The sequence below is a fragment of the Corythoichthys intestinalis genome, chromosome 9 (assembly GCF_030265065.1).
Source record: "Corythoichthys intestinalis isolate RoL2023-P3 chromosome 9, ASM3026506v1, whole genome shotgun sequence".
NCBI classification, from domain to species: Eukaryota; Metazoa; Chordata; class Actinopteri; order Syngnathiformes; family Syngnathidae; genus Corythoichthys; species Corythoichthys intestinalis.
Window position 1 is genome coordinate 5369242 of NC_080403.1, and position 27902 is coordinate 5397143.

Genomic DNA, 27902 nt, shown 5'->3' on the forward strand with positions numbered 1-27902 from the left:
GTACGACACCGGCGGGCAGACCATATTCAATGGATGACGATCTTGGCGAAAAGTATTGCCTAAGCAGCCTGATTTAGAATTCCCCTCAGGAATGGGAAACAAAAAACGCTCATTGTCAACTTATTATTATAAATGTTCTTGTAAGTTAATGTTATTGCTGACACTGCTTTTCGGGGTCATCAACATGTTGTGCCCCCCCTGCCCAAAAACTCAAACTCCGCCTATGCTAAAACACTGTATTACAGCTCCCCGCATCACCTCACTTTTCTGTTTGACTCTCCCCTCGCCCAACGACGCCCACTTTACACCCGGAAAACGGGCCCTTGAGTGGCCCGGGTGCAGTCACCCCCCCCCCCCCCCCCCCTAAATTCCGTCCCTGATATATTCTGGTATTTAAAATAAAACAACATATATGACCCTATGAGTAAAAATATGTATATGAAACAATATAGTTTTTTTTGGTTGAAGGAATAATTATTGCGTAAGTGATATCTTTGCCTTATTTGGATTTTGTGGCATTGTACACGTATTAAACCACTGCATGATTAGGGACCATGCAGTTTTGTTCCGGATTGTTTTGTCAGTCATAGACATTTGCTGCCCTCTGCAGATGTGTTTAGGAATGACACTTGCTGACTGACGTTTCCAACCTGTCAAATGGTGGGCTTGTCTTGTGGTTAGCTCGTTTTGAGGATTTATCCCGGGTTCTATTAAATGAAATTTGATGATTAAAATTATTTTTACGATTGAATTGGATCATACGTGGTATTGAAGACTTCTTTCCCGCCGTAAAATGTGCCTTCTTAGTTCAAAAAAGTTTGGTCATGAGACTTATTGTCTGCCTGGTAACCGAAAGTAGGCGGAACTACAACGAAGTGAGAGACATGTTCAAGCATGCATAGACGATCTTTGCTCTCTCGTGTGAGGAGCTCGCTTCCTGTAGTGTGTGAGTGAATTCATCCTGGCATCTAGGAGCAGCCATGGCGTCAGGCCTGCCCGGTGTTGTTCTCTTGGCCTTACTATGTGCCACACTGGTTGCCTTTGTATCAGGTATGTTTAAAAAAAAATTGAGTGAGTTAATTAAAAATCTGTGGTGGTTATCGTTGTGTTAAGACCGAGCGCCATTTGTATGTCTCATGTGTCGAGACGCCCAATTAAAAAGTCGGGAGTTTAGTCAATGACGTTTGCTACATAAACGAAACGTCGCTTATGTAATGAAAATTATGTATCGTTTTGTGAAGGTTGTACGTCATTTTCACGGGAGAGTGTAATTTGTTCGACGGGTATTCCGGCAGAGTTTCGTTTTCCCCACCAAATTGAAACTAATAACTCGCAGTGCACACCCACACACACAGTACATTAGATAACCATATATACAGTTAAAAACCCTGACTCAAAATATACAAAAATAAAAATGTTTTTAGTATTTTGAAAAAAATTATTAAATCTAATTGCACAAACAGTAATAAGCCAATTGTCTTTCCATTAAGGTGAACTTGTACCGTATGTTCTAGTTGAAGACATGCTATTTATGGTAGCTATTTACGTATAGTGTTGGTACGTTGCTCAATAGTCTTCTTCCTCTACAAAAAAATTGTGCATGTTTAATGCAGCTGATTTATAAATCTCAATAAAATAAAAAATATGCCCAAGGATCCTGAAACCGTCTATCAGTCGTTACAATCCTCTATTAATATAGGGTAGGGTCATTGTTTTGAATGTCATTGTGACTTTGTCCATAGTCCAGTGTTGAACATGTTGGAAAAATGGTTGTTGTATTTTTTCCCCCCATAACTTCCTGTCCGCTGTCCTTCACCCTCCCTAAACTATAGTACTTATAATTCAGCTACTTAAAGGGTTAATTTCGACTTTCGAAATTCAGGTTACATCGCCAGCATAGGAACGGAACCAGTTCGTAACCCGGGGACTACATGTATAGCCACAAACTATCAACGACAGTGGTATTAAAAAGTATCTGAACCTTTTGGAATTTCTCAAATTTTTGCTAGAAATCACCATCAAATGTGATCTGTTCGTCGTCAAAATCACACAGATGTAAAAACAGTGTCTGCTTTAACTAAAACAACCCAAACATACATAGGTTTTCATATTTTAATGAGCATGTAAACAAGGACAGAAGGGGGAAAATAAGTAAGTGAAACCTCTGCCTAAGGAGACTTAAAGAGCAATTGAAACAAATTTTTATCACACAATTTAAGTTAGGTGTGTGCACTGCCCAAACACTGATGAGTGGTTTAAAGCTGCCCTGCCCACTATAAAACAAACATCTGGTAAGAACTGTCTTGATGAGATGCATTGTCTGGTGTGCTTCATGGCTCGGTCAAAAGTGCTGTCTGAAGACTTGTGATCAAGGATTGTTGATTTGTATAAAGCTGGAAGAGTATACAAAACCATCTTTATGTCTGGATGTTCATCAATCGACAGTCAGAGAAGTTGCCTTTAAATTAAGAGAGTTTGGCACTATTGCTTCTCTCCAAGGAGTGGCCATCCACCAAAGATGACGCCAAGAGTTCAGCGCAGAATACTCAGAGTGTCTACTTAAGACTTACAGAAATCAGTGGCACAGTCCTGCTGTCTAAAAAAAACATTGTTGCTCGATTAATGTTCACAAAAAGGCACTTGGACACTTCGCAGAAGTTTTGGCAAAATATTTTCTGGACTGATTAAACCAAAGTTGAATTGTTAGGGAGTAACACACAAAGTCATGTGTGGAGGAAAAATGGAACAGCTCACCAACATCAACACCTCATCTCCACCATGAAGCAAGGTGGAGTGAGCATCATGATTTGGGGCTGTTTTGCTTCCTCAGGGCCTGGACAACTTGCTATCATTAATGGAAGAATGAATTCAAAAGTTTATCAGGATGTTTTTGCCGGAAAACCTGAGACCGTCTGTCAGACAGATAACGCTAAAAAGAGGATGGATGCTGCAACAAGACAATGATCCAAAAAACAGAAGTAAATCAACTTTAGAATGGTTTCAGATGAACAAAATACATGTTCTGGAGTGGCCGAGTCAAAGTCCAGACTTGAACCCCATTGAGATGCTGTAGCGTGACTTGAAGACAGCGATTCATGCTAGACATCCCAGTAATCTGACTGAACTACAGCAGTTTTGTAGAAAAGAATGGGCCTGGATTAGTCCTGACGGGTGTGCCAGACTGATCTGCAGCTACAGGAAGTGTTAAATTTATTGCTGTCAAAGGGGGTTCCACAAAATATTAAATGTGATGGTTCATTTACTTATTTTGCGCTTTCTGTCATTGTTTGCCTACTATCCCCATTAAAATTTGAAATCCTGTAAATGTTTGGGTGGTTTTAGTTAAAGTAGACACTGGTTTTTCATCTGTGTGATTTTGACAAAGATCAGATCACTTTTGATGGTGATTTTATGCAGAAATGTGACAAATTCCAAAAGGTTCAGATACTTTTTCATACGACTGTATCCTTTTTTTCTTGATCGCATTTATTATTCAGTCTGATGTGACGAAAATGGGTCACATTACGTACATACATTGCCGGTGTGTGACATGGACGTACGTGGCATAGACACGCACATCATGATACACTCTCGAAAACGTACAACTTCGTAGCTGGCACGTGGCTATGGAATTTGCTCCACTTCTGAGTATGTTGGCAGCACTCGAAGGGTTAACGTCCTCTATCAACAATCACTGCCTACTAGTTGATTAAAGTTTTCGCCTGTCTTTTAAGGTCAATTCTAAGTGGTTAAACGCAAACAAATACCAAATGCGTAGCATATAACTAAAGGAATTTAAACAATGCGCCAAAAACAAAAAAACATAACAAAATTCTAGCTTTGACACGTGTTGAACAGAACTTCAAGTTTTATTTAATGGTTTACAAGTGCTCAATGTGGCCACCACCGGCAGCACAGATAACATCAAGCCAAAAAAAGAATTCCTCCCAAACGGGAATCTAAAGCCTGAGTTATACTCCCGCGTTGTGGTGACGGCGCAGCGACTACGGCGTCATTCAACATTCATTAGTTCTGTGGTGAGGGAACGCGTTGCTCTGTAATTCACCGCCAAGCCACTAGAGGGGTGTGGTGTTGTCTTTGTACGGTTTTAGGGCATGCTTGTTGACTTCCGCTAGTCTAGTTTAACGGAGAAAAAATAAACAATGCAAGATGGAACTCTTGAAAGCAAATATTCTGCTCATCAACACTGAATAAATATTGAACATACAAATGTTGAGGGACAGGCGACACAGAAGACGGTTTTGAGGCGGTCTGGCCGACTTTTGATGCCGCACAGAGAGTTTTAGACTCGGGTGGAGAGAGCTAGCTGTGGCGGCTAGCTTCAAACTGGCGTCGAGCACTGCGTTCAAGATCTGCAAAGCCCTCCAGCCCGATTTGTTTGCCGTGTCCTACAACCAGCCAGTGGGAAGCCATAGCAGATTTCTGGCGTCTGTGGAACTTCCCAAACTGCATTGGGAGCCTTGAATTTAATGTTATCATAAAAAGCACCGAGGCACTCTCAATCATTGATGATATATCGTGTGTGAACTGTCTTTTATTGAAAATTAAAGATCAAAACATCTCTTTTGACACCAAATCTGTGCTTTATTCTTCATATACTTGAAGTGTGACACGTAAATAAGTCACAGACTCACAGAAAACGTATGTACACAATAAATGATGAAGTGCAACAACCAAAAATACGACATAAAGTGATAAAAAATTGGCAGTTTTTGGCCGACTGGGTCACCGCTTCGTGTGGCCACTCGATTCCGAACACACACGTCTCGGTGGTTCTTCCATTTTTTTTTTTTCTTCAATCCCCGACCTTGCCATTTGGTAATCACAGTAATGTCTTGACGAGACTTGCTCTTCGATGATACTCCCGTCGGCTTGGTCCATTTTTGCGTGTAGAAAATAATGTTTGATTCTATTCTACAATGGTGGTGATTTCGCACTGAACCGGAAACAACAGTCTGAGCGGACCAATCACAGTCCGTTTCTGCCACGTCATACGCGTCTACGCGAAGGTTAGAAAATTCGAGAGGAGTGCGTCAGGCTACGGCGCAGGGTCGTAACTCGGGTCTTCCTTGATGGCGCAGGTCTGAGGCGGAAGTATAACTCGGCCTTAATGGTCCACCGTGTTGATTGCAGCTGGTATTGTGTCTTGCATGCAAGCCCGTCGACAGGGGGGGAGGAGGCAACTGGGTATGTTGTCCCGGGCCTCAGGACCATAGGGGCCCCTGAATGACCCTTAATTTATTTTACTTTACTTTCACATATTTCTTTTTTTTATTTAAATCATTGATTAAATATTATGTTCTATTCGATATATACTTAAAAACTTTAACATATTAAATATTTAAAATATATATTTTTTACTTTTTTTATGCACAAACCCCCACCCCCTCTGTCTTAGCAGAGAATGGTTTTACCCCGCTCTGGCGCACTCAAGGCTACGCTACGTACGTGCCCTGAAGTGGGAAATTTAAATCTGTCATTGTTATAAATTCTAAACATGGCAAGTCGTTATAAATCGGGTGCGCAGAAAAGAAAAAAAGATGAAGATTCATAGAGGTGAACGAGAAAAAATGATGAAGTTTTTGAAAGGGGGACAGAAAGCCAGAGAATTAGGGCTAGAGTTGGGTGTCGATGGTGATGTCGGTAAGTGAACAACAGCCGCTAACAGTGAACGGTTTACATTCGCGATCACTGTGACCAAAGCCTAATTCGAGTCTGTCACCGGCCGCTTGTAGCCTATTAAACTGCGGTATGACAAGACATGCTGCTCGCGTTGAGCCGAGGAGAGAGAAGGTGATGGGGGATCAGGGATACATGTTAGTCTGTGGGGAGCATGTGCATGAGGCTGAACAGACTCTGGTCCGGCGGCTGGATTTATCTTGGGTTTACAACCCACTGTGTATTATAGCAAACGCTAATACGAGTCCATCACCGAAAAGCACAAAGGAACCTGTTAACAACCTAGCCATGCTCTCCATTGAGCGTGAGTTTGCTCAAAAACTGGATTTCACTGATGTTATAAATGACTTTGCTGTCAAAAAGTCTTGGCGCATCACTGTTTGAGGGCTTGATAACCCCAGGGATGTGGAGGGGGCAGGCACAGGATGTTAAGTCATACTGTTTTGTTGCTTAGCAGGCAGGCATAGCACTCTCAGTTGTATTGTATTGTAGCCTGCATGGGATAATAGATAATTGTTTCTTTATATTGTGTCACATCACATTATGGTCTGTTAAATTAAATCATTTGAAAATTTACACTGTCGTTGCTTGCAAAGTGTTAAAAGTAATGCGTATGTTGTCGTGACGAACTGGGGTGGGGTGGGTTGGCTAGACCCTATAACGGTCTCTTGTCCCCAGGCCGCTGCAAGTTTGTTGACAGCCCTGCTTGCATGTCATTTGTATTTTCAGGAAGAGATGGAAAATACGTTTTCTTTAACATACCACCACTTTCATCAAATATCAATTGGAACAAAAGCTGCAATCGACACAGTGGACCGCGACAAGCTTAGGCAGATTTGGGATGAAGTCTCATATATTGGCTTGATGTTGTCCGTGCTCACGGTGGAGGCCACATTTGTACACTTATGAAACATGACATAAACCTTGATGTTAGGTTCAACTTCCAAGCCAGAGTTTTGAAATGTTTTTCCATTTTCGACATATCGCATGATGATTATAGCGCATTCTTTTTGAATCACTCTAGAGCTGGGCAATGTGGAAAAAAAAATTGAAGGCATTGTTCAGCCATTGTACTGATTAATTATAAGCCCTCCACAATGTGCTTTTATTGATCATGTTCAGTTGAAGTAGTTTTATTTCTGTGATGGGAATTGAATAAAATGTGTAGTGATTTATAAGGTCCTAATCCACAAAAACTTGTGATCTGTTACAGCTGATAGTAAACACTGTCTGGCCTACACGGACTCAGATGGCCAGTATCATCCATATGAGCGATGTTACGAAGGTTTTTGCTGTGGTACCTGCGACTCCAAAAGATGCTGCAGGAATAGTGTGTTTCGCTTGACAGAGGATAGTCAAGAAGAATGGTAATTATACATTGTTTTCTTTTTCTCCCCCACCGTCAGTTGAACCGAACAACAACAACCTAACCCAGTACTTCTCAAATAGTGGGGCGCGCAGAGCGATGCCAGGGGTGGTGCATGTGACCTCGGGGAACATGTTTTAAAAAAAAATTTTTTTTTTTTTTAAAATTATTTTTTTTTTTTGCCGTACTAGAATAATGTGTACTCAGTGGGTGGCAGTGGCGCTCGCATTTTCAGAGTGTGCGCAGAATTTTAGAAGTAAGCAAGAGCACGGGCAGTGTTTTTGAACTAAGCAAGAGCACACAGAAAAGAGATATGAAGAGCTGTGCGCCGTTTTCGAAAGCCGTTTTCCGGCCGGACTCACGCAGCGACCCACTGTCTTCTCCGGTTCTCACGTGTCCGCCCGAGAAGTGCCATTTTCGGCTTGGGATCGTCACGACGACCACCCTCACCTACGGTTCTCCCTCGGCCGCCGAGAATGCGCTTTTTTCGGGCCGTTTGCCTTTTGGCTTTGACTTTTAATGCAGTGAGAGATGAGGAAAGACCACTGTTTACTCCGTCCAAAAATGATTGTAGCGGACAGCCGGGAGTCAGATCAATTAAGACGCTACTTAAAGACATTAGACATCAATCTCATTGATAAGCCACTTGATTGTTTTTCAGTGAAAACGTGCCGAATATTGCCAACAATCGTCCCGCTTTGTCAGTGTTAAATCAGTAAACCAGTGAGCACTGTTAGCATGCTCAGTACAAAATAACCCCACACCATTGCAAAGGAAGGGATACTGTGAGCAGCGAAAATAAAAACTGTCCTGTCCAAAGACACTTTTTTTTCTTTCTATTCAGCTTTGTTTTTTCGGTCAATTTTTTTTGGCATATTGTCCTCATGAGTTAATGTTTCTAATCCATTTGAATTTGTTATTATTTACTGATTTTATTAAATTTTATTTTTCAGTATCAAATGGTCAAAAATGTACCTTGAGTGAATTTTTATCGTTTGGATGTTTTTTTTATTTTTTTAATTCAAGCAAATTGACGCACGTTAAGTCTTTTCTGTTACAAACAAAACATGCTAATAAAGTTATACTTTATTATAATTTGATCTACGCTACTTTTTCTCTTTAATAGAAAAAAAGGACACAATGTTAGGCAGAGCCGTACTTATAATAGTAATGTTATAGACAAATGATACTATTTACAGTGGCGGCAGAGAGTTGGGGGGGGGCATGAAACATTTACGTCTTCCTTGGGGGGGGGGGGGGGGCGTAACAGAAAATAATTGAGAAGCACTGACCTAACCTAACATGATGAGGCGTACATAGCTTGACGGATGGAAGAGTTTATTCTCCTTCAGCAGTCTGTGGGTATAATTAATAAAAATCAGTACAGCAGTCTTTCCAGCAAAGGCCCTCATGCACACAAAATAAAGGAGAATATCAGTGTTTCCTCTTGGATTGTTTTTAGCAGCAGGGGCAGAAATACATTTGAGGTCATTTAAAATGAAGTGATTCAATATATGTATGTATAAATATAATGGTTATCATAAAATACCGATGATATCAGTGTTGTTTTCGTCAACAATGACAATAATGAAAATGTTTGGTCAATAAACAATTTTTTTCATGACAATGACGTGACGATGACGAGCTAAAAACGTGGCTCGGGAGTCGAGAGACTAGAACATAACGAGACGAACGCCTGTTTTCGTTTAACAAGAACAACGAAACAAAAATGTGACATTGTTTGTGTCATATGTTATGTTCACAATGCATGACATTTTATTACTGTACGTGGAGTAGGGCTGGGCGATATGACCTACTGTACGTATCACGGTAAATTGAGCAGATTTACCTCGATAACGATAAATGATGATAAATTCGCCAAAGCGGACTGTTATATAATTTGAAAATCTGAATCAAAGCGTGAAATACAAATTAATTGTTTCTCGTTGATTTATTTACCAGATTTCAATTTAACATATTTAAACAATGGTACATGCAGTCTAAACATTAAGTGTATAAAAATTCTTGTAAACCATAAGAATTGAAGTATGAACATTTATAACAGCTTGTATGACTTGAGCAATGTACATCATTATTCAAATCAATACGACGACTGTGCAAACATGTCATTTTAACACAAATGACTTACAGTTTGAACAAAACACTTTAAACAGACAACTTATCGTTAATGGCTGCTGTGACATAATTACTCAACACAAGTGTTTACTTCAAGGTTTCAGGTTTTTTCCTCAGAGTCATTTTTAACCCATGCACGCACATATGCACCCCACACTAAAGCTATATTGCTCTTTTGCCAATGAAACATTTAAGAATTTATCATGGCAGTAATGACACAGAAAGAAGCAAGCACATACAGAAAAATAGCTGTGGCCATTAAACTGTCATAATATAGGCTTCACTGTTGTATTATAATTTATGCAGAATGCTTTACCCTCATAAAAGATATCATAGAAATCAAACACACACACACACGGATACAAAATAATGTGACATAGTAATTGCTAGATGCAGTCCGTGCCCAATACACTCATTAAGTTCAGCCATTTTGACAAGGTTAGATCCGCTATCCGACTCCATCACGTTCATTTTATAGAGTTAGCTGCTAGCGTTAGCCTGTGGCCTGGATACCCATATAAAGCACCCTCTCCTGAAATCGTGAGAACCAGGGAGGAAAGCGAGTAAAAGCCCGTTTGGAGGCCGCCAAGAGTCTACTTAATGTAGGGTGAAAGTTTGGCGAAGCTCCCTTAGGCCCAACTCCATCACATTTGTTTGTAGCGTTAGCTGCTAGCGTTAGCCTACCAGCCTTCTGTTTGTTTGAATTCCTGATAATCACGTGACTTCATACGTAAGCACACTTCTTAAAGGGGAATGAAAATAGCCGAACAACACAGAGTCAAAGCAGGATAAAAAGACTATATTTTGTTGTTTTATTAAATTACCGAATTTACCGACATGGTCAAAATTACATCGGTCATCGTGAAGGATTTCGGTAATGGTAAATTTTCGGTATAGCGCCCGGCACTAGAAGTGGCTCATGAAGGGCCCCAAAATCAACAGGAAGTGACTGAAAATCAACAAGGTAATGATCTGAAATGTCCCAAAATTACCTCCTTGCCTAGCATTGCCTGCCACTGACAGCTATAGACGTTCAATCTGTTTGAAGTGGGGCGAATGGCAGCTGCCACCCTCCCAGTTCAAATAGATTGGATGTCTACGAGTGATAAACTCAATCCAATTAACAACAGAAGCTTGTTTTTCTGTTGATTAGTTGTTTTGTGGAATATCTTAGGACGATTTCTAGACCAATGCATCGATAATCGTCGTATCGTCATATCGTGAGATCGTTATCGTAAGCTTTGTATCCCAAATAGTATCGTATCATGAGGTACCAAAAGGTTCCCACTCCTATTGAAAACACTGTAAGATTTTTTTTCTTATCTTGGCAAGGGAGACTATTAGAGCTGTCCCGACTAGTCGACGTTGTCGACGTCATCGATGACGTAAATGTGTCGACGGGCAAAACATACCGTAGACGGGTAATGACGGGTTTAAAAAAAATTACATGCGGATAAAGTTTAGAATGGCGGGCGCTCGCGATACAAGCGGTTGTTACCGCCACCGCCAAGCCACTAGAGGGATGTGGCGTTATGTTTGTACGGTTTTGGGGCATGCTTGTTTACTTCCGCTAGTCGGAGAAAAAATAATGCAAGATGGAACTCTTGAAAGTAAATATTCTGCTCATCAACACTGAATAAATATTGAACATACAAATGTTGACGGGCAGGCGACGCAGAAGACGGTTTCGAGGCGGTCTGGCCGACTTTTGATGCCGCACAGAGAGTTTTAGACTCGGGTGGAGAGAGCTAGCTGTGGCGGATAGCTTCAAACTGGCGTCGAGCACTGCGTTCAAGGTCTACAAAGCCCTCCAGCCTGATTTGTTTGCCGTGTCCTACAACCAGCCAGTGGGAAGCCATAGCAGATTTCTGGCGTCTAGGGAACTTCCCAAACTGCGTTGGAAGGCTTGATTTTAAGGTTATCATAAAAAGCACCGAGGCACTCTCAATCAGTGATGATGTATTGTGTGTGTGAACTGTCTGTTATTGAAAATTAAAGATCAAAACAACTCTTTTGACACCAAATCTGTGCTTTATTCTTCATATACTTGAAACATATGTACACAGTAAATGATGAAGTGCACCAACCAAAAATACGACATAAAGTGATAAAAAGTTGGCAGTTTTTGGCCGACTGTGTCACCGCTTCGTGTGGCCACTCGATTCCGACCACCCACGTCTCGGTGGTTCTTCCATTTATTTATTTTTTCGATCGCCGACCTTGCCATTTGGCAGTCACAATAATAATTTCTTGACGAGACTTGCTCTTCGATGATACTCCCGTCGGCTTGGTGCATTTTTGCGTGTAGAAAATAATGTTTGATTCTATTCTACAATGGCGGTGTTTTCGCCCGGAAACAACAGTCTGAGTGGACCAATCACAGTCCGTTTTCGCTACGTCTACGCGTCTACGCGACGCGAAGGTTAGAAAAATCGAGAGGTGCGCGTCAGGCTACGGCGTAGGGTCGTAACTCGATTCTTCCTTGACGGTGTAGGTCTGACGCGGAAGTATAACTCGGCCTTAAGTCTAGAGGATGTTGAACACCCAAAAAAACATTTTTTTACATACAGTTTGTGGTTTCTAGGTAGGTTTAATTGTAAATAATAGACTGTTTTTCCTGCTGAATGTGTATTATCATCACTAAGTTGTCTTTGTAGATGCAAAGACTTCATAATATATTGACGGGACACGGGGTGCGGGTCCTGCATTGTTGGCAAGACCGTCAAAGCTGACCGAGGGGAATCACAGACAAAGAGTTTTTTCCGGTGAAAATTCTTGTGAATAAATGCTTAAATCCACGAATTCTTCATAGATATGGAGGTAAAAAAGTCTCGATTCTTGGTTGAAAGCAAAAAAAACCTTGCAGTTAGCGTTTATTTTACGTATATATGTCGAAGTACAATACTGGTCTGTTAGTGAATGTAGCTAGCGGCCGCCTGATATAAACAGAGCTTTTCCGGTGAACATTTTGTGAATAAATGCTTAAATCCCCGAGTTCTTTATAGATATGGATGTAAAACAGTCTAAATTTTTGGTTAAAAGCAAAAAAAAAAGTGCAGTTAGCATTTAATTTACTATGATGCCAATGCAGTTGCGGCTAATTTTTCCCATTGATTTTTTTCACAACATTTCAAAATGCATGCATGGTACGAAAAATATAATAATTACCTTGACTCCTCGAACAAATCACTCCCGACACAATTCTGCCTGTTTGTATGCGGTACAGCTTTCGTACTTTTTTAACAGAAATCCGGCAATAGATTGATGCGTGCGTGTGTTTGTGAATAGCTCCTCTTGATGTGGGCGGCCCCCTACTTGACTGCAAGTCGCTGTGCATGACCGATCTGAGCCGTCAATAGACCCTACTCACGTGACGTCACAGCCAGGCCCCCGCGCCATGTTGTCCGTATACTCGTCATGTTAATGCATTAGCGCTTCGTAAATTCCTCCTATTATGGCGTGTTTTTCTGCTCGTTAACATTAATAATCAAAATGGTGAAGTCGTGTGTGGCGGTCGGTTGCAAAATCAGAGAAGATAGACGGAGAGACTTGAAGTTTTACCGTATTCCGAGAGACCCGGAGAGGAGACCGAGATTGACTGCTGCAATTCGACGAGAAAACTGGGCTCCAAACAACTACCACAGATTATGTAGTAGTCATTTTATATCTGGTAAGATGCATTTAATATATATTTAGAGGGTTTTGGGCTGACAACCACAATTAAGATCATTGCTAAGCTAATCGCCGACAACATACACTCAGACGTTGTGAATGAACTACCTGAAAATATATAATTATAAGGGGATAATCAGACAGTTGTCATACAATTAATTTACAATTTCACTATTGAGGTCAAAAGCCAAAAAATAAATTCAACTAGGGACAATCTGGAGTAGTGCTAATCGCACTTCATATTTATTACATGTTATATATGTATGTAGTCAGAGTGCTATCGCTAAACCATATAAATATTAAAAGCCCTAGCTCCATTGACAAATGACATGAAATACATTAGACTTGACAGTGGATGTTAGCAAGAACAAAAGATTTTGAATTGAAAATTTCGTAACTCACCTTCCCGAGCACACGATAGATTCCTGCCGAATTTTCGTGGACGAGGACCTGTTTCACCCAACCAGCAACGAAGTATTTATAAGCCTCCAAGCTCTTAAAGTTTTTCAAACTTTCGTGAGAATAGGCTGATTTTGTGTGGACAAGATAGTTGTAAATATCAGGGTAGCTAGCAGATGTCAGGCAAAGACGGCGAAGACAGCGGGTCGAAAAACATCGATTTAGGCATTAAATATGGATCTGGCGAATGGATAAACTGAAGCTTTTCCACATAACGCCTTTTATGCAACGCATCCAATGAGTTTACAGCGTCAGATAACACCGGGGCTTCCATGAATTGCTCTATAACTTGCACGACTAATTGAAAACAATGAGAATAAGTCTAAAAAATACTGACAATATGGCGGCCGGATACAGCGACACGTCATTTTGTGACGTAGGTGAGTAGGGTCTATACATGGTGGTCAAGCTTTTTTCAAGGTTTTTATCTGAGTTTTTTCTACATGATAAAATGTCTGAGTGAGTGCTCGTCTGAGACTGGTGATTCCATACTTTTTGCTCGCGGTGGTATCAGTGTGGTTGAGCCCTGGGTCAGTGAACAAGCCTTTCCGTGTTCTCTCTTTCCGGCCTTCCTCTCCCATTTCTGCCCGGGTGTCCTTCTTGGGCCCCGATGGTGTTCCTGGGGGTGCCAGCGGGGTGTTGCCTCCTCCGGGTGGGGGGTCCTCTCCTGCCCCGGGCCTAGTTGGCTGCGGGGGACCTGCTGTGGGCCCGTTCGGGCATGGGATAGCGCCAGTGTCCATGGGTCCGGATGGGTGGGAAGTTGTGGCACGTCCCCTCTTACTTTCCCTGAGACGAGTTGATGGGGGAGCGGATGTTCTGGGAGACTGCCCTGGGTCCCAGGGGGCTGACGGCAGACCATCTGCCGTAGCTGCGGGTGAAGGGACATGCCGCATGCCCCCCTCCGGTTAGCTAGGTGCATGGGGCCCCTGGTGACCCCCCACCCCCATACAGCATTTCCATTTTTCTGCATGACTAGCACACATCAAAGTGGGTATGAAAAATCGTTTCAAATTCAGTGGCTAATTTCAGGTCATAATGACATTTATCTTTAAAAATACATACAAAGTAAAAGGGAAACGATTTTTCGACTTACCGGTATTTTTTACTTACTTATTTTTTTACTGTAAATTGGGGATTCTCAGAGTGGCTAAGTGGTTGCTTTTTAGATCATTTTAGATGTTTTGGCAGAATAACTTTATAACAGGTGATTTTTTTTTTTTAAACATTGGAGGGTTTTTTAATGATAATAAATGATAATGGAACTTTAACCCTTTTTGGAATGTGTGATGAGGAAACATAAATTTTGGAAATTAAAATTTTTGGCTCATCTTGATATCTCCCTGTGCAACCTTCAATTATTTCTGCTATGCCAAGTCACATGTAATGTGGTAAGACAAAATATTTTAGCACTTTCCTGTTGCAGACATGTCACAGGAATCATGGTTTCCTGTGCGCGACCACCTTGATAAAGTGCGTGCACAATGTAACGACAATGTAAGTCCCCGTTTTTTTTTTTTTTTTTTTTTTTTTTTTTAATGTCAAAAAATCTGCAGAGGTGGGTGGAATAGCCAAAAATTTCACTCAAGTAAAGAGTAGCGTTACTTCAAAATAGTAATATTTTAATACGAGTAAATGTAGTCTTCCAAACAACTTTAAAAACTTACGTAAAAAAAGTAATTGGTGAAACAAATAGTCAAGTGATGAGAAACTGCTTACAGCAGGGGTCCCCAAACTACGGCCTGCTGCCAGAAACGGCCCGCCTCCACATTTGGTCCGGCCCCCTGAAAATACCAGAGAGCATTTTGAATTTTTTTTTTTTTTCCTCAATTGTTATTTATTTCCTGGCCTTTTTCCGTGAAGAACTCAGAGAGGGTTATTTGGTTATTATCTATTTAATTAATAGTGTTATTATTATTTATTATTATTATACTATATTTAGGGCTGTGAAAATTATCGTGTTAATGGGCGGTAATTAATTTTTCAAATTAATCACATTAAAATGTTTGACGCAAATAACGCAAAGCTTTTTCTATTTGAATTACTCGATTTAAGCAATTAATCGTTGCAGCACTTCAGTAAAGGGACATTGTTGTGGCTACACTTCTAATTAAGGGTAGGTTATCTGGCTAAAAAAAAGATTGCAATTTTTTTTTCTCATATCCTCCGGTCTCGATTCTTTTTATAATTTTATGCACAGGATTTGTGCAGGTCCTTGAATCCCGCACAGAATGAAAATCGAAAATTGTAAGGCTTATTCTTTTCTTCATTTAATGTTTTATCACTGTGGTCTAGCCCGCTTCATGCTTAAATGCAGAGTTCAAGCTAGGCTACCGTCCTCCGTGCCTCTTGCTCTTTGCTGACGTAATTGCTGCATGAATTCCGATTTGGGAGTCTTGACAGTTCAGACGGCCAGTCACGTTCTGAAAAAATGTGGCCCAGATCGGATTTTAACCACACACGAAAGTGACTCAGATCGGATTTGCAATGGTTCACTTCTATGCAACTTGTCCCATTCAGACCATCAAGTTAATGCCTGACTCGAGTCGGAAAAACACGAAAAAATCGGATTCGTGCATTAAGACCATTGTTGTTAATATCGGTGTTAGAATATAATGGCGTTACTAACGGCGTTATTTTCCTCTGTAGTGAGTAATCTAATTAATTACTTTTCTCATCTTGGCAACGCCGTTACTGTTACTGAGGCGGGAAAGGCGTGTGTTACTATGTTGATTGCGAGAAAAGTCTGAGAAAGACGGACTCACGGAGACGAGTGGAGGCTGGCTTGACCGCAGTAGCAGGAGTGGGGAGGAGGCAAGGGAGGGGACGCCGTTGCAAACGCGATGCTACTATGCTAGGTGGCTCCAATAATACCTGACTGTAGCCGATAGCCTACAAACTACGCCCACATGATGCTTCGGTAGATATCACATATATACAGAACTAGGACGGCAGACAGAACGGCTGCATTAGCAACATGTATAATTAAGAACTAGATGTGTTAGTAAACAGCCGCCATCTTAAAGCAGTATCCTTCTCAGGAAGGCTCTGTTGTAGAGAACCTTCCTAGCGAACCTAACTAACTTTTTATCTAAAATGCTCCTAAATCGGCAAAATCTTGACTTAAATCTATCTATAAATGATGAAATAGTTTTAAAACTTACACATGTCAAAAGTAGACAGAAGGGAACTAATGCAATAACGGGAGCAATTTTAACAACTTTAAAGAGCATACGACCGGAGAAGAAAAGTCTTAAATAGCATTATTATGTGAATTAGAATCATATTTTGAGACGATTCGACTATATACAACAATTTAGCAAAGCGCAGATGATGAGAAATTAGTCTTTTAATCTGCCGGTTAGCCACGCCTACCATTATAGGGCTCTAGCGTCCCCTACAGATGGATGACGTCAGCGGGAGACTGGGCTCATCGGTTTTACTATTCAGCACGTTGAGGGTGAATTATTCAGAACGAGGAAAATGCGACGAAGAGAGCCGCAAGATGTCATTGTTTCAGTCTCTCTACTCCAATATTTATACAGGATATTCTTTTTATCCAAGTATTTTTCCCTGATAGCTAAAAAAATGGCTCTAGAAGGACCAGTCAGCCCGTCGAGGGGGAACTATTCACAACGAGGAAAACGCGACGAAGAGAGCTGCAAAATGTCATTGTTTCCGTCTCTTTACTTCAATATTTTTATAGGATATTGTTTTTATAAGTATTTTCCCCAATTGCTAAATAAATGGCATGGTCATGACAAATAACAGTCTTGTGCTAAATGGAATATGAAATAATAAAAATGCACTTATTCAGGACGACATGGCAAAATTACTCCATAATGGTCAAAACTGTCGACTTCACCTTAACTGTCGCACCTCCCGAACGATATTTTATGACACCTAAATCGGACATATGTCATTTCCCTTCCCCGGCTTCGGAGAATGTAAACAAACCAAGAGGCGTGACAGCTAGCCGACATGCTAACCCGAACCGAGTGATGTTTCAAAGTCTTCGAAGCGGAAAATCACACATAACTAGCCCGGATTATTTGACATGACGACTGGGTTGTCGATTGTCTTCGTGGATCGGCAAACCGCCTGGCGGAGAGCAATTTACAGTTCGTTCCCCGGAGGAGGGCGGCTGCAGTTGTTGTGCAGCTAATGTGCATGAGGAGAGCTTTTTATATGCCTGTCAATGATCAAATGTAAGTAGTCCTTTATTTAAAGAAAGTTTGTAGTGTTTACTTTGTAATCGCTGTATTCGTATTTGACATAAGACAAAACAAGATGTTTACTCACTTCCTCGTAAGTCCAATGGCCCCACAGTAGTAGGGCTTGTTTTGGCCAATATCCATGGTGAATGGGAACCTTTTGAAACTCCAAAAAGGCGCACACGCCTCTCCCTCATAAAGCAAGATTTTTCTGCAGCCGTTTGGCTGGCGTGATGCCAAAAATAAACTTATTAATCCGCAAAATCAGCTGAATCCTTAGTCCTCATACACAACAGTACAGCTGTTTAGTGAAGAGGACGCCTTCACCCGCACACGTCACAGCGCCCTCCTCCTCAATGCAAGACCGAAGCTGGAAGTCACTCATTTTCATGGCGCGGGATTCAAAAAACTAAATAAATATAGCGATTGCTTCCACACACATCCAAGCGGTCCATGTCATTCAGGAGCATAAAATACCGCGTGTATTATGAAATAAACATGCTTTTTCGTGTCACATGCACTTTAACGGTTGATTCACAACAATAAATGACTTCCATACATAGCAAGGGTTACTATCTAGTTATTGCACTATCCGCAATACCCCTGTGTCTAGTTAAGTTTAGGGTAAAGAATTGGTCTAGGGCCAATTGTCCCAAAAAAAACCCTTTAAACTTCACATTGTGTGACTTTTTTTGAGAAAAAAAAACATGAAAATTATCACCAGTTACTTTGCCAAGTAACTAATTACTCTTAAATTCAGATAACTGAGTTACTAACGCAATCACTTTTTGGGAGTAATTTGTAACTGAAATTAATTACTCTTTTAAAGTAAGATTAACAACACTGATTAAGACCTGTAGTATGAACCTAGCCTTAGATAAAATACTGAGGCAATGTTTTACCATGGCGTAATGTTTACCAGTGCAATGAAATGTTCAAAAGCGGTCCGTCAAGCGTGAAGGACTAGCAACTAGCAGGATGCCCAGACACATCCACTACTGATGTCAGAAGGCTTTTGTTGCATGATAACGAGCATCCACATACTTTTTTTTTTTTATTCTGAGGGTAGCAGAAAGCTTTAACAAGTTTAACAAGTACATTGAAAAGTCATCTAAATGTAACTTTTGTATTGTATCAAATAATAAAAATGGAGTGCAGAACCTTTTGACTTATCCTCATATTTATAACTTGTTTGGCTTGTAGGTTCAGGTTTTGAGCTATATTTCCTTGGAAAATGTCAAAGTTGTATGCCTTCTTTTCTTTTTATGTCGTGTTATCATTTATTGTTCTTTATGGTGTGTTCATGTTTCTCTTTCTTTAGTGTTTACCATCCACTCCTGGAAACCTCCTCGGTGTTGGGGTCCGTGATTGGCGTCGTTGTCCTTGTGGTGGTGGTGCTCATCAGCTGCTGCGTGTGTCCCTGCTGTTGCCTTTACAAGATTTGCCGCAAGCCACGCCGTAAGTCTGCCCTGCCAAACATCTATTGCTGTTTCTGCGTAAGGCTTATCATTTAAATTGGGGTGGCAGGGCTCTACACTAAACTTTCAATCATTAGATGCATAGCGATTCGAAACGTGACGATTCAATTAAGATTCATAAATGTTCAAAACCAATGATTTTCCCTAATAACTTTAAGACAGCCGTGAGTAGCGGAACGAAATTCAAGACATGTCTGCCGCCCGGACATCTTTCACGGACGCACGCACAATGTTATCATGGATGCAGCTGGTTACTGAGCGAGGGATTTACTCCTTTTCAAAAGACTCGAAAATAAATTTGTGTATGAGACAGGCAGGGACCCGGCGGTTGCGCTTTGGGTCCTCTTCTGTGCGCAAGTTATTTTTTAGAGCGAGAAGGGGAAGACAGATAGTTTGTTGCGCCTTGTCTTTCAGTTGCCCAGCAGTAGGTTCAAGTCGTGTTAATTGGAAAAAGTCACTTGTGTTTTGCCAAGTCCCGTGTCTGTTTATCAGAGGTGAGTACACGAACCCTCTTGTACTGTTTGGCTTTTATTTTTGTTGTTTTTGAGATGTTAACAGTTAGCGCCGAGCGCTATGCTAACTAGCGACTTCGCTAACATGTATTTCCATGTCAAGTTGTGCGTTGTTTGGTGGTGTCCATAAGTTATTCCAGATGCAGAACGTTTAAAACCCGGATTAAGTACAGTGGTAACACAAAAAATATGTGAAATAGTACAGAAATCTGTGAAAACAAAGTATGTTGGTTAAAAGAAGTCTTATTTCTAAAGGCACATTGTTTGTTTTCATAAATGTGGAACTCGTTCCACCAGTGTAAATTTGATTGTATTGTTGAGAAGAATAAGTACTGCCTTTGAAACGGCTAATGTTTTTGCACCTTCTTGTGAAAAAGAACATCTCAAGGTCAGCTGTGTGTTGTATTGGCATGTTGAGAAATAAGTACAGCCTTTAAAATGGTTAATGTATTTGCACTTTCTTGTTTAAAAAAGAAAAAAAAAAAAAAACAGTTTAAGAGCAGCTTTTTGTTGTATGGGCATGTTTCCATCATTTCCTGTTAAATCATGAGGATATTTTAAATAAATAATGGACATAAATTTGTTTGACTACGTTATTAATTAGTAATAATTTATGATGCATCGATAATTAGTGATCATCGTCAAAACCGTGATCATCGTTCAATAATCGAATCCGACCACTCTGAATCGTAATCAAATTGAATCGTGGGGTGCCTACGATGGCACACCCCTAGTAACACTAGTGCAAACAACTTTCCGTTTGTCACACAGCACATATGATTTGGTCACAACCTGTTTTGGGAGAGGTACAGCATGATCATACAGGCTTCTGAATAATTTTCCTGAGTGCTTATCTCAAGGGCAGATACATTGCCGCTAGAGGTAGTCCCCGGGTTACAACTTTCCCGACTTATGTGATTTTGACTTAACAACGCCAGCGTCTCGTCCGCCATTTTGTCTCCAGTCGTTTTTTTTTTTGTCGCGTTACAGTACCTTATTGAACCTCACAATATCTTATTTTTTACTGTATTTTATTAATATGACCAGTCTGCCTTTTGGCAAAATGTGAATTTGATTATAACACACTAGGAAGAGCGCACTTGCTCCCACGAAAAGACAGAGAGAGGAAAGATTACAGTTTAGCTCGCTGTCTAACTAGGACTTGGCTCCAACGTCTTGGCGAGGACAGCACAATATCGTATGATACACGTTTATGATAGTTATTTTGAGATTTCGGCTGTATTTAAGGGGTTAAATTCTGATTTACGCGGAAATTTGGGTTACGTTGCCAGCGTAGGAATTAAAGATACACGATAATATCGGTCGCCGATAATTATCGGCCGATAATGGCAATTATGACGTCACACAGATAATCCAGATAATAAAAAATTCAACCGATAATGCAGTCCGATAATTATATACTTGATTTAGCCTCCAAATGTGCACAACCGAAGAATTCAGCACGCCGCCTCCTCAACCCCTCCCCTCACTGAAGCCCCTGAGGGAGGAGCGGTTGAGGAGGCGGAGTTACACGACAAGAAATAGTTGAATATTATGGCGGCTGTTACTAAAAAAAACGACGCTCTCGCCATTTGCGAAACATATACCGCAGAACTTCCACGAGGCCGAAAGAAAGCGTCCTCATTCAAAACCACTAACCCAGCATCCATTTAAAACTGCATCACAAATATTTTTGGAACGAATACCAGGCTGCTGCTGCTAGCGGGAATGCTTAAGCTATTGTAAACACTAAGTTAAACTAGGGGCTTGTGACGATACAGAGTCAGGTTGTTTGGGAAAGCAGCCCAAGGCGGGTGGTAAACTCGCATCTATGGCTAAACACCGGCACGACTGGAGACCGATAGTCGGCAAGTAGCCGTCTTCCGACGGAGCCCGCCGCTCTGGTCGGTGCGGCAGGCCGCCGCCGCCTCGCCGTCGGCGGGGCGGGCAGAGCCCGGTTCCCCGGCTTCAGGACCTCCGGCGAACACCCTCGTTTCTCGAGCGTTTCCTCACGGCGTGTGAGCAGAGCCAGGCCCCGAATACGCCGCGGCAAACCGGACGGATTATCCGGTACGAACGTAGCCGCCGCCGAGACGAGACACGATTTTTTTTTTTTTTTACCGAAATGACCCGAGAGCCAAAGCCCTGGATAAAAAAATAATGCAGTTTATACGACCACCATTCTTCATGAAAAACATGCCAATCACATTTCCACCACTACATTTGGAAAAGTGATGTCCAGTAAGCAAGCTTATCATGACGGCACAGTGGTTAGATGATAATTTAAACATGGAGAAAACGAAGTCAGCCCGTCAATAATGCATTCAGTATGTAAAATGACGAGCGGTCAGATGACTTTGTAATGCTGCCTTTATTTTCGGTTTAACAAAACTCAGGCACAAAACAACACGCACGGAGATGCGAGCTCCAACTGCATCCAAATAGTACTGCCATTTATCAGTTTAGCTGCTGTAAAGCGAATGTCGCGACTCGTGAGTGCCGCAAATGTAAACAAAGCGCTGCAGAATGGGTACATGACATCTCGCTGTTTTGAGTTAATCATTTTCACAGTGTGCAACAAAGCATATAACATTAGCAATCACTTTTCAAATTAATTTAACTTATTTGTCTGCTCAGTTACAGTCACAGTAGATAATCTAAACTTATTGGCACTTATTAACACTTATTAATTTAAATATGCACATTCCTGTTGTAATGAAATAACAATAATATTCTGTAGCCACAAATATTCAAAATCTTTTCTTCATCCAAGTTTTTTTTAGGATTAAGTATAATAATGTATTGCTTAAAATAAGGCTGTTAAGATTATTTTCAGATAGCTATTTTTCTTCCAAGAAATCTAAGAGAAATACACCTGAAGCGCTGGCAGATAACTTATTTCCAATAGATTTACACTTAAAACTGACTAGTTTTAAGGAAGTGTGTTTTGCAGTGTATTAATGTTATGTTAGGAATGGCTTACTTTTGAAGGCATTTTTGTGCAACTTAGGTATTTACTCTGTAAGTAATTGTTGCCAAAAGTTTACCATTACACAATGTCAGACAATGTCATTATTTAGATGTTGGAATTGACGACTTGTTCATATTTTATGTTGAAAAAAAAGAGCAATAAATTATTTTTGCACAGTAATATTTTCTTTTGTTTAAAATTTTACATAAATCTTTTAATAGAATTATCGGCTTGACATTATCGGTTACCGGTAGGAATGAGGAGGAAATTATCGGTTATCGGTATCGGTTGAAAAATGTATTATCGTGCATCACTAGTAGGAATGGAACTCGTCCGTAAACCGGGGACTACCTCCCTTAATGAGGCTCCCAGGTTGCCAAGTTGTATTTATTTATTTTTTTAAATTCTGTTAAACATAACCAATGCTAATGTGTTATTTTGGGTCCACTTTTTTGAGCACCTCCTAATTATAATAATTTGAGTCAATAAACCCAGCTTTTTTTTTGGAACATTCTTTTTTTTTATTGTTTTAGTTTTTGTGAACACTTACATCTTACTCTGAGCCAATATATTCATTTTTGTTCATTTCAATATTCCCTTTGATCTAATCAAAGTATAAATGTGCTTCCCACGCTAAAATGTAAAAGTCCAGCATTTCTTCATCATTTCTGTTAGCTGGATTGTAAAATTGTTTTGAACAAGTGAAAACTTGCAACAGATTGTCATACTGTCTAAACTTTCAAAGTGAAGTAATTTTATTTTCCCCACTGACTCAGAGTCATATTTGGTCTGTCTGTGTTTTGAAGAAGTGCAACTAGGGGAATCATGTGCGGTGTGTTGCCCACTAGCTGCATGACTCTTATTACTTGTTTCCCAAATGGGAATTCTTTCCTCGGTCTACTCCCTTTAACTTCTTTCAAAAATTAGAGTATTAGGCCTACATGAACTTGAAAACTTTGTGTATGTTTGTGCACAATGATTCCCGCATACATCCTCATGAAGATGAGCAGTCCACTTTGGTATATAATAGCAAAACTTAGTGGTGTATAGTATAAAATTTGAGTTTGGGTAAGTGTTCTGCATGTTACACTCTTACACGTCCCGTTGGCTACACGTAGCTTGTTGCCGAGCAAGTGAGGGGTTAGCTAAAGTGGAGCAGGAATGCCAGAGCTCCTCTGACTGTCTGAGTGTATGACTCATAGTCTCCACAGCAACCACATTACAGGAACTCACGACCTTCCCACGTCATTACAGGAAGTGGTCTTGATGGCCGTGGGGTAAAAAAGAATTTGGGGGTGGGTGTATGTTTTAATCTGGCTCACCCATTTTCCCTTGTGCTTATGCAGATTGTATAATCTTATTTGGATTCATTTGAATGGAAAACACCCTCAGTTATTGTTAAAAAAAAAGTGTGATAGTTCTGTAAGCTTTTTTTTTTTTTTAACTGAAAGTCTGTTTTTATTATTTTTGTCATTTTCTCACAGCGGTAATTGCAACCACCACTCACACCACCGTTGTGACAGGCACTCCTCAGCATTACCCCCAGCAACCAGTGATGACAGCACAGCCCTATCAAGGGGGTTCATATCCAGCCTACCAGCCGGTACCAGCACAGCCCGGATACGGAGGCCAGCCTATCCCTCCTCAGGGTTATCCACCTCAGCCCATGCCTGCTATGCCTCACCCAGTCCAGCCTTTTACACCTGGACCACCGCCAACATATCAGGAAGCTAGTGAGTGGGGATTTTGTACACACAAATGACACTAAATGTGATAAATTACCACTCAACACCAGAGGTGGGTAGAGTAGCCAAAATTGTTACCCAAGTAAGAGTAGTGTTGCATTACTTCAAAATGATATTACTCAAAATGATATTACTCAAGTAAGAGTAGAAGTAGTCATCCAAAAATGCACTCAAGTACAAGTATAAAAGTATCCACTGAAAAGAATACTCAAGTAATGAGTAACATTTTGGGTAACTCCTTATTTTTGTTAGATTTTTTTTTAAACAATGGTAAATTTTTTTTGTCTCAGCACAAAATTATCTGTATGAACTGTTATTATAATGATACGACACAACAACACATTACAGAACCACATTAGGTCAAAAAAATCATGAAATTAAAGAGAAAAAAAAAAACAGTAGTGAAGCATTATTTGTCCAAAGAGCATAAGTGCCTTGTCCTCTAGTGGATAAAATAGTTCCTAGTTTGAATAGTGAACACTGTAGGTCCTCATAGTTACTATTATGAAATTAAAAGGCTCATATCTGTTTTTTCGTGGTCAATCAGTGCCAAATAAAAACTGAGAAATAGTTTTAAAGCCGCGCTTTCGAGTCACGTTAATGGCAGCGCTTTATGTCAAATACTTCATTTGTTACGGTGCTTTAAAGACGCTTAATTGAACAGGCTTCCTTGGTTATAGAACGGTAAGCTTGTGTAATGGAGTCATGTGATTACTGTTGCGACGTCTCATTGGTGAAATTAGTAATGCTACTTTTGTCAATAGCATGGCTAGCAAAAAAAAACAAAATCTAATATGTATAATAAAGAGGGAAAAATGTAAAGACTAGTGTAGCCCAAAGTAGCGGAGTGAAAGTAGCGTTTTTTTCTTCACAAATCTACGAAAGTAAAATTAAAAAGTATGGTTTAGTGAAACTATTCTTAGAAGTACACTGCTGGCGAAAAGTATTGGCACCCCTGCAATTCTGTCAGACAATGCTCAATTTCTCCCAGAAAAATGATTGCAATTACAAATGCTTTGATAGTAATATCTTCATTTATTTTGCTTGCAATGAAAAAACACAAAAGAGAATGAAAAAAAAAATCATTATCATTTTACACAAAACTCCGAAAATGGGCTGGACAAAAGTATTGGCACCCTAAGCCTAATACTTCGTAGCACAACCTTCAGAGAAAATAACTGCGAACAACCGCTTCCGGTATCCATCTATGAGTTTCTAACAATGCTTTGCTGGAATTTTAGACCATTATTCTGTGGTCAACTGCTCTAGGTCTCTGACATTTGAAGGGTAACCTCTCCAAACTGCCATTTTCAGATCTCTCCATGGTGTTCTATGGGATTCAGGTCTGGACTCATTGCTGGCCACTTTAGAAGTCTCCAGTGCTTTCTCTCACACCATTGTCTAGTGCTTTTTGAAGTGTCTTTTGGTTAAAATGAGGCCCGTGTTAAATCCTCCAAAGGTGTAAATCTTTGTATAATTTGACATCAATTTGTGTTTTTGCCTCTTTGTGCCCAGCCGGCCCGGCCTACCCTCCCAACCCGATGCCTTACAGCCAGGCTGCATTCACCCCCGGACAGCCATCCTATCCCATGCAGCCGCCGATGCAGCAGCCTGCCGTACAGCCCCCTGTGCAGCCACAGGCCAACGCACCTGCAGCACAAGTAGACTATTTGGCTCAGCCGGCGTACAACCCTGATTTTGTCTCCCCGCCACCCAAGATGGGATAACTGCAGCTTCGAATGTCTTGCAGCATCTTCAAAGGAATTTACACTTTTTTAAATTTATCGTGCTTCATCCACGTAGGCCATTTCTATATACACACATGCACAAAATGATTGTGCATGCCATTTTGGTGAGATGATTGCCTTGCAGATCTCAGGAAGCATGTCCCATTTTTTTTTTTTTAAATCACCTGCCAAAAATCCTTACCGTGTGAGCTAGTACATTTTAAACTAGCTTGACCACCTTTATCCACGTTTGAATATTTCAATGTTGTAATTGGTCATACGTTCTCGAAGTGTTATCCTGTGCTGTCGTTGTTATCGCCATTTGGCCTTGTTTCTGCCACCTGCTCCTGCTTGCCAGTAACTATTACAATGTGTAATCAGTGATAAAGGTGTCACTTTTTGTGTGTGATTGGTATATTATGTTACTACGGCAGATACCATTTGGCCTCGGTACTCTGGGGGTTTTCAAAGTGTGAGCGTGAGACTCCTTTGACAGGAAAAAATGGCGGAGGCCACCCTAAATTCACAAATACACACTCTTAATTTCATTCCAAGTATTTTTTTTTTTATCGTAACCTTCTTGAAATAATTGCTACAGTCATTTTTTCCAGAATAATTGTAATTGTTTTTACTGTAAATATCAAAATTCAATAAGTGTTGGTTATTTGTTTCCTTGAAAGCTGACAAAATGACTTGACTGATGATTATTTTAAGAATGAGTCGTTTTTAGGGGTGTAAATTACCAAATCCATGACAATACGATACAACATTGAGTCTTTGGACAATACGAAATTTGCCACATTTTACCTAAAGCCAAAAATACAGAGCAATTTTTACATTATTTGAGACATTGGAATGTAACCAAATTGGCATATCTAAACAAAGACGTTGATTGCTTTTCTGTTATGATAACTTTTTGATTGGAATGCACTTCAATTGGTATATCCATAAAGATCGTTGTATTGTTACACCCCTATTTTTTTTTTGGTGCTGTACTTTTGTGTAAGGGATAGTGTAAAAAAAGTGTGATGCCAAACAAGATGTTGGATAGTAGCGACCTTACATTTAATAACTAATAATTTAGCAGTTTAAAAATATGTTAAGGCATTTCAAATCAACATTTCTCCATTTTTTTTAATGGGATATTGATTGAACCTGTTCACCAGCAGATAAATTCCACTTTGAAAACCACCACAAGCTTAGTGTCGTGTTTGATTCGTGGTGGAGGACGGGTGGGGTTGTTTTTCGACAGTGTTGATGGGAAATATTTGTAATGGAGTGATGACCTCCCTGGGGAAAAAAGGGAATGTTCATTACGTCCATGTTATCGTTTGAAACCTGCGGATATTTTTGTTGTTACAACTGAATGCAAATGTACCTGCAATGCAATTTTGGTAGCAAAATAACCAAAGTTTCTTTTGCCTGTTTTACTGATGCTTGCAACTGCTGTGCCTTTATAACCACATTACAGTGAAAAAAACATTAAGAGGCTATAGTATTAGGTATATTGATAAGGTCAATATGAAATGCCCAACCTGTTGTTACTAATAGTCCGGAATAATTGCATCTTTCCTGTACGCTGTACCGAATTGCCTCATTTACAGGTATTTCCTTTTACTTGAAATGCCTTTTGCTCAAGTGACCTTCTCTCACTAACCCAGCAGAGCCTTTGTTAGATTCCGACATAATGCAAATACTGCACAACTGTCAACTTCCTTCTTTTTATTTAGATGTTTATATATGTTCCCTGTTAAATCATTGTGTGATTTATGTCATGCATACAGATAGCTGGAGTTTCTTCCTGTTAAGTGTGACCACATGTCAGAAAGTTAGAAATCTGCTTTGTATGCATGCATGTATTATGTGAAGAAAGTTTATGTGAGCAACCAGCATTTTGCTTTTATTAATACAGTATCTCTCCTATC

The 27902-nt window shown here is 40.3% G+C and overlaps 1 protein-coding gene across 1 annotated transcript; it reads left to right on the top strand.

Moving 5' to 3' along the window:
• Nucleotides 1–901: 901 nt before the first annotated feature.
• On the top strand, nt 902–27902 carry LOC130921438 (protein shisa-5-like). The gene is made up of 5 exons (XM_057845326.1): nt 902–1050; nt 6914–7067; nt 18866–19002; nt 23990–24238; nt 25766–27902. Exons 1-5 carry the CDS (start codon nt 981–983, stop codon nt 25975–25977), a joined length of 822 nt encoding a protein of 273 aa, XP_057701309.1. The 5' UTR covers nt 902–980; the 3' UTR covers nt 25978–27902.

Excerpts from the sequence above, each read along its gene's own strand:
- LOC130921438 (XM_057845326.1), top strand. The coding sequence starts at position 981 with ATGGCGTCAGGCCTGCCCGGTGTTGTTCTCTTGGCCTTACTATGTGCC. Across the intron at positions 19,003-23,989 it reads GATTTGCCGCAAGCCACGCC|CGGTAATTGCAACCACCACT; the intron begins GTAAGTCTGCCC and ends ATTTTCTCACAG. Across the intron at positions 24,239-25,765 it reads GCCAACATATCAGGAAGCTA|CCGGCCCGGCCTACCCTCCC; the intron begins GTGAGTGGGGAT and ends CTTTGTGCCCAG.